This window comes from Clupea harengus, chromosome 1 (assembly GCF_900700415.2).
Source record: "Clupea harengus chromosome 1, Ch_v2.0.2, whole genome shotgun sequence".
Taxonomy (NCBI): Eukaryota; Metazoa; Chordata; class Actinopteri; order Clupeiformes; family Clupeidae; genus Clupea; species Clupea harengus.
This window is the reverse complement of record NC_045152.1, coordinates 3060300-3067280: the sequence shown is the minus strand read 5'-3', so window position 1 is coordinate 3067280 and position 6981 is coordinate 3060300. Positions and strand designations below refer to the sequence as shown.

General features: G+C 44.8%; 1 protein-coding gene across 1 annotated transcript; it reads left to right on the top strand.

Annotated features, from left to right (window-relative positions):
- The first annotated feature begins 280 nt into the window (after positions 1–280).
- Positions 281–4382, top strand: LOC105888677 (keratin, type I cytoskeletal 13-like). Its single transcript, XM_031574437.2, has 7 exons — positions 281–868; positions 1315–1397; positions 2024–2180; positions 2624–2785; positions 3184–3309; positions 3670–3905; positions 4134–4382. The coding sequence occupies exons 1-7, from the start codon at positions 374–376 to the stop codon at positions 4264–4266; spliced, it is 1392 nt and encodes a 463-aa protein (XP_031430297.1). The 5' UTR covers positions 281–373; the 3' UTR covers positions 4267–4382.
- The last annotated feature ends 2599 nt before the right edge of the window (positions 4383–6981 follow it).

Sequence of the window (6981 nt, the reverse complement as noted above, 5' to 3'; positions counted from 1 at the left end):
CTCGTTCAGATGGCTCAAGGGTTTTCATCAGAACACCTGAATCAGCTGCAGGCTCTCAGTCCTGTCACACACAGATCCACTGAGACTGAAATCCTCAGATGAATGTCAGTCATTGTGTGTTTGCCAGTGAACGTGCTGAAACTTATATCACAGCCAGCGGGGGGATGCCTCATGGCGATATCCCTCACATTGTTTGGGACCTGATGCACATTTGGGCTGGCCTGGGGCAGGGAAGGGGGAGTCAGGTGAGAGGGGGAGTCGGGTTACAGGAGCTGAAGCGTCTGTGTGCAGAGGATAAAAAGCCCCTCGCAGTGCCGTCTCAACACTCACTTCTCTCCCGTCAGAGCCAGAGTACCCTTCCAGCCTCTTCGTCATGGCAACACTCTTCGCCAGCCGTTCCTCCTTCGGTGGAGGTGGATTCTCCGCAGGCTCCTCCCGGCTCTCCATGTCGGCAGGGGGCGGTGGCCGCATGATGAGGGCCGGCAGCGTGTACGGTGGTGCCGGCGGTTCCGGAGTGCGCATCTCCAGCGCCTCCGGTCTGGGTGGCGCAGCTGGATTCGGCGGGGGGTACGGAGGTGGTGCCGGGTTTGGAGGTGGTGCCGGGTTCGGCAGCGGGTTCAGCGGCGGAGCGGGGTCTGGGGGCTTCAGCATGTCTTCCGCCGCGGAGGGAGGCGTCATTGGCAATGAGAAGCACACCATGCAGAACCTCAACGACCGTCTGGCTGCCTACTTGGTTAAGGTGCAGACCCTGGAGAAGGCCAACGCAGAGCTGGAGCTGAAGATCAGACAGTTTCTGGAGAGCAGGACATCCCCTTCTGCCCACAACTACGACAGCTTCATGGTCTCCATCAGTGACCTCCAGGCCCAGGTGAGCTCCTCAAATTAGCCTCCATCTGCAGCAGAGAGATAACACTGAGTCATCTGAACAGTGAAGCCCATGGCAGTGTCTCATGGAACATGGAGTTAACACTGTGCTTTGCTCTCATGCTAAACTTGTGTTTTTCAAACCAATAAGGGTCACTTCCCTTGCAATAGATAGATAGATAGATAGATAGATGGATATTTTATTAATCCCGAGGGAAATTTAGGTCATCCATAGTAGCTCATATACACTTACTCACAGACATACATACATAAATCACATACACATAGGGGGAACATGTTCACAGGGAGTGGGGTGTTTACAGATACAGGAATGGATCTGACCCTATGGTACATAGTGCATAGATTGGTAAAGTGTTGATGTCCACGAATAGCAGTTCCTTAAGTAAATGTAAGTGATGCATTTGTTTGTGTGTTTCCTGATGTGTTCAGATCCAGGGTGCCCTTCAGCTGAAGGGTTCTGTGCACTTGGCCATCGACAACGCCAGCCTCGCCATGGACGACTTCAGAGTCAAGTAGGTTTGCGCCCAAGAACATAATAATTCTGTTGCTAGGTTTACTCCAAAAGACAGAAATCTTGTTTCTAGGTTTACTCCAAAAGACAGAAATCCTGTTTCTAGGTTTACTCCAAAAGTTAGAAATCCTACTGCTAGGTTTACTCCAAAAGTTTCAAGATAGATGTGACCATTTTGGCGTGGAAATTGTTTTTAAAAGCATCTGTGCATTGCAGCAGCAATTAAGGATTAGATAAAAGATATATGTAATCTGTCATCTGTAGTCTGAATCCACTGCATCCCAATGTGTTCAGGGCCTGCAGCCCATAGAGTTTAGAAACAGCTCACCAACAGCTCATTGGCTACACCATTCCAGTTAAACAGCTTATTTGACATTGAATTTAAATTTAATGTGTGTAAAATATTACATAAAAATGATTCAGCCTGATTTGTGTAGCCTATGCCATCAAATTGTGTGTGTAAACTACCCTAACTTTCCACTGTTCTACTCTGGAAGTTCTTAATAGAAAGTTAAGCTGAAGCTTTTTTTTTGCAGAATGCATTTAAACTTTTCCCCTCATATGAGTTGGGTATTTATCGCACATGTTTTGTTTGTTGATTATCCCATCAATTGCCATCTCTGTAAGGTATGAGACAGAGTTGACCATGAGGCAGTCAGTGGAGGCAGACATCGCCGGGCTGAAGAGGGTGCTGGATGAGCTGAACTACTCTAGGACCGACATCGCCATGCAGATCACCGGCCTGCAAGAAGAGCTTATCTACCTCAAGAAGAACCACGAGGAGGTGAGAACTGCTAACAAGAACAAAACTTATACACAGGAATTAAGTTCTCTTCTTACTCAAGAAGGGCCACGAGGAAGTCTGGATGCCCAAGCCTAACCTGCTATGAGGCCTTAGGGCACAAACAAGACTGGCTTTCTGTTTTAGCATGCCGTGCAGAGCAGATGGAAGTGACAGATTAGACATAGTTTCCAAGCCTCTCTGTAATGCACCCTCCCCGGGCATACTTGTAGGTCTCTCATTCACTTACTTACACACTGACTTACAGTACATGCACTGGCAGAAGTGGCTTCAGTTGAGCCTTGGTACAGTCTTGAAAGGAGTGACGCAACTAGTGCACATCGTTGTGAGTTATTTTTGTGATACTGTCTGTCTCACAGTAGCACAGTGTTAATCCTGGTTGTAAAGCTACATTCCAATTTTTAAGAAAATGTTTTCTGTCTTAGGAGCTGTTGTCCCTGCGCGCCCAGATGACCGGCCAGGTCAACGTAGAGGTGGACGCTGCACCTCAGGAGGACCTCACCAAGGTCATGGCAGATATCCGTGAACACTACGAGGCAGTCTCATCCAAGAACCAGAGGGACCTTGAGTCTTGGTTCCAAGCTAAGGTAGATGACATACACATAAACGCACGCACATACACATATACACATACACTCCATGAGAGCACACACACACACACACACAAACACACACACACACACACAAACACACACACACACACACACACACACACACAGAAACACACTCATCAGTCAAGCACAGGCTTTTACAGATAATATTTCTTGCCAGATCAGATCTTGCTATATCAGCATAGAGAACTATGCATTCATAAACCTCCGCTCAATTCAATATTATTTATGTATATAGCGCCAAAACAATAAAATTGTCTCAGGGTGCTTCAAAGTTCTCTACTCCAATGGTGACCTGTTTTCTGATATTGTGTAATAAATGAGTTAAAGTCCTTTCTCACTTACTGTGTCCTCTTTTTGCTGCTGTTTTGCAGTCAGAGATCGTGAACAAGGAGGTCGTTACGAGCACAGAGACCCTTCAGACCAGCAGGTCCGAGATCAACACTGTGAAGAGCTCAGTTCAGTCCCTGGAAATCGAACTTCAGTCTCTAATGAGCATGGTGAGGCTACCCATCAGCTCCGAAACACAGAACCATTGCACACAGTCACATGCCAACTCTGTTACATGTTGTCTCATTGGAGATGGCAAGTCAGGCCATGCAGTAAATCAGTACCAATTTCAAGGGAATCCTACTGTGTCCCACCACTGCAAGCCTTGAACTTCCACCTCACTCCTGTTTAAATCAATGTAGTTCATGACATTGTTGTTGCTGGCCACTTGCTCGACTTTCTTCTGCCATGGAAACACTTCATTCATTTTTTTTAAATATACCTGCGATACACCAGTAAACACTAGTTTAAAAAAAAGAAGTACAAATTTTACTCTAATACCAACTCTCCTCACTCCCAAATCCTTACAGAAAGCATCGCTGGAGGGCACGTTGTCAGAGACGCAGTCACGCTACTCCGGCATGCTCTCAGGCTACCAGATGCAGGTGGGCAGCCTGGAAGGTCAGCTGGTTCATCTCCGCGGGGACCTGGAACGCCAGGGACAAGAGTACTCCGTGCTCCTGGACATGAAGACCAGACTGGAGATGGAGATCGCAGAGTACAGAAGACTCATGGACGGAGGGGCAGTTGCAAGTGCAAGTGCAAGGTATGCTAATCAGTTAGCAGCTGTCGGCGAATTCACCAGTAACTCCACAACATGAATTCATAAAATCTGAGGGGAAAATGAAAGAAATATATAAAATTGGCGAGAACAAAATAAAGATCTGGGATGATTTTTGTCAGAAAAAGTCCTCATAAACTGTGACGTCACACCATGTCAGCATTGCACAGATGAGAGACTAAATGTCAATTGTCTTCTCTTTTTCCCTTACAGCAACATGTCAACCTCATCCTCTTCCACCTCCACCACCACCACCACTAAGGTCATCACCGTCGTGGAGGAGGTGGTCGACGGGGTGGTGTTGTCATCTTCCTCTTCCTCATCAACTCAAGCCATCCTAAACTAAACCATCTACACATAGCACACCTGACAGCTGTCTGCTCTGGGACCGATCTGGCCCGACTTCGGTGTGGGTCCCACGGGTCCAAACCCAAAGAGAACCTGATCATCTCCAGAGCCAGGCTCTGTCAAGAACAGAAGCCCTTGCTGGAGGGGAGAATCCACCTCCATTTTTTAAGTCCTGTACAATGAGAGCCTCTCTCAGTGTGTGAGACAATAAAAAAAAGGACATGAATAGCACTGTAAACGTGTGTGTAATTCTTTCAAACTCATGCACAGATACGATACACATAGGGGCAAACGTACCATCACATACAGAAAATAGGAAATGCTCAGATATCTACACTGGAAGTGTAAAACTGTAAGCGCCTACAGTATAAAAGGCTACAAAACATGGCTGCACAGACCAACTAAAGTCCATGGCACTACTATGTATAAATGACAAATATGTATGAATGTCAATAACACAATATTAGGTTTTTGCTCAATAATTAACCTTGATGACCAATATTTTTAAGTGTTAAAACATGCCACCCGGTTTAAATAATGTACTCATGAACCCTTGCAATGCCACATTAAATCATCTATAATCTTGCCCATCCAGTATTATGGATTCAGAGGATCCATATCTGATTCGGGGCCTAATCCACCCCAAACCCAGGTTGTCATGGTGAAGCACTGGCCTGAAAATGGCAGGAGAGTCTACCGCTTCCGTACATTCAGAACCTCAATTGGTATGTGAGACAATAGAGTAGAATTGAATAGAATAGAATACATTTGTATATTTAGTCTACAATTCAATAGTTCAGAAGTGAGCGCAATTCTATAACTCATATAGACAAATAGATAAAGCATATATGAGTAAATCATAGATACACAACAGCAAAAAATGAGATGCCCATTTGGTAAAAATTCCTAAAGATCAGTCAAACACACAGAGGTTCCATGTTTATTCATGGCCTATGGTGGCATTCTGGACCAGGGAATCGTCCTCAGAGCAATCTCATGTATAGGTGGCCAAAACTTGACTCTTGACTAAGCACATTCATTTGTAAACCACAAAAATGATCCCACCCCCCAAAAACTTCATTAGACTAAAATACAAGTCTATAGCCACCAATAAAACAGTAGGTAACAGAGTGGCTATAGGGACCTCTCTGATGGTCATTGTACTGTCCTCGTTGAGGTGTGCTAACTCCAACTAGACAGCGAGCTAAACTCTAGAGTAAACGAGTAAACCATAGATACACAACAGCAAAAAATGTGATGCCTATGTAGTAAAAGTTCTTAAAGACCAGACAACTGACAATGTATGAATGACAACTATGTATGAATGACAACTGACAAGCGCCTACAGTATAAAAGGCTACAAAACATGGCTGCACAGACCAACTAAAGTTCATGGCACTACTAAGTACTAAGTTTGCATGTTCTCCCCGTGTTCACAAGGGGTTTCCTCCACTAAAAACCCCAACAGAAAAAACATGCAAAACAACAGAACACTCTCCGTCAGTCCCTGACCAAGACAGACGGTTCATCTCACCTGGTCCTCGGGCGCTTAAAAAAGCTGCCCACTGCACCTGGGGTCCTGGAGAAAGGACAGTCCGGGATGGGATAAATGCAGAAGCTAAATTCACAAACGACCTCAGGCGTGCGTGTGTGTGTGTGTGTCCTGTGTCGCCTCCATGTGTCCACGTGTGTTGCAGTGTGTCGCTTGTGCGATTAAAGTCTGACAAGACAAGACAACTGACAAGTATGAATGACAACTATGTATGAATGACAATCTGAGGTTTTTGCTCAATAATTAACCTTGATGACCAATATTTTTTATTGTTAAGACATGCCACCTGGTTTAATCAATGTACCCATGAGCTCTTGCAATGCCACATTAAATCATCTATAATCTTGCCCATCCAGTATTATGGATTCAGAGGATCCATATCTGATTTGGGGCCTAATCCAGTCAAACACGCAGTGGTAAGCAGAGGTTCCATCTTTATTCATGGCTGATGGTGGCATTCTGGACCAGGGAATCGTCTTCAGAGCAATCTCATGTTTAGGTGCCCAAAACTCATTCTTTATAGACACTCAGTTGCAATCTGTTAGCTACTCGATATCCATAAGAGTCATACGCACAGTTTAACGAACCTTTTCTAAGCAGAAACCATCTATTCCATGGAAAGTTCTGACTTGGGTTGCACCTCACACAACATGTCCTAAAAAACTTGTATGTCCTATGCTCCAGTCCTCTGTCATTGTCCTTCTCTATATCCTGTGGTGTCAATTATTTGTGTCAGCAACCATTTCTGCAGATGTATGGGTAAGGTATGTCTAATGGTGGCGCAGATCTGCCTCAGGGAAATCCCCATAGTCCTGATATGTTCTCCATGTTACTTATTAGAGAGAGGAACTGTACACCAAAATGTATGTTGCATTTATAAGAACTCAGGGACAAAAAGGAAGAGCATATCTTTCCAAACTTACAAACAGTAAAAAGAAAACGTATCTTAGACAAAATACATTCATTTGTAAACCACAAAAATGATCTATAGTCGAAAGTCTATAGCCACCAATAAAACAGTAGGTAACAGAGTGGCTAAAGGGACCTCTCTGATGGTCATGCTATGTCTATGTCCCACTAATGTTTTAACATGATAAGTACATGTAACCTTCCTACATCCATATTCTGGAAACGGTACCACTTTACAATAAGGCTCCATTT

Bases quoted from the DNA above. Each gene is read 5' to 3' on its own strand.
- LOC105888677 (XM_031574437.2), top strand. From the start codon at position 374: ATGGCAACACTCTTCGCCAGCCGTTCCTCCTTCGGTGGAGGTGGATTC. The intron at 1,398-2,023 runs GTAGGTTTGCGC...CATCTCTGTAAG, and splicing joins ATGGACGACTTCAGAGTCAA to GTATGAGACAGAGTTGACCA. The intron at 3,906-4,133 runs GTATGCTAATCA...TTTCCCTTACAG, and splicing joins GTTGCAAGTGCAAGTGCAAG to CAACATGTCAACCTCATCCT.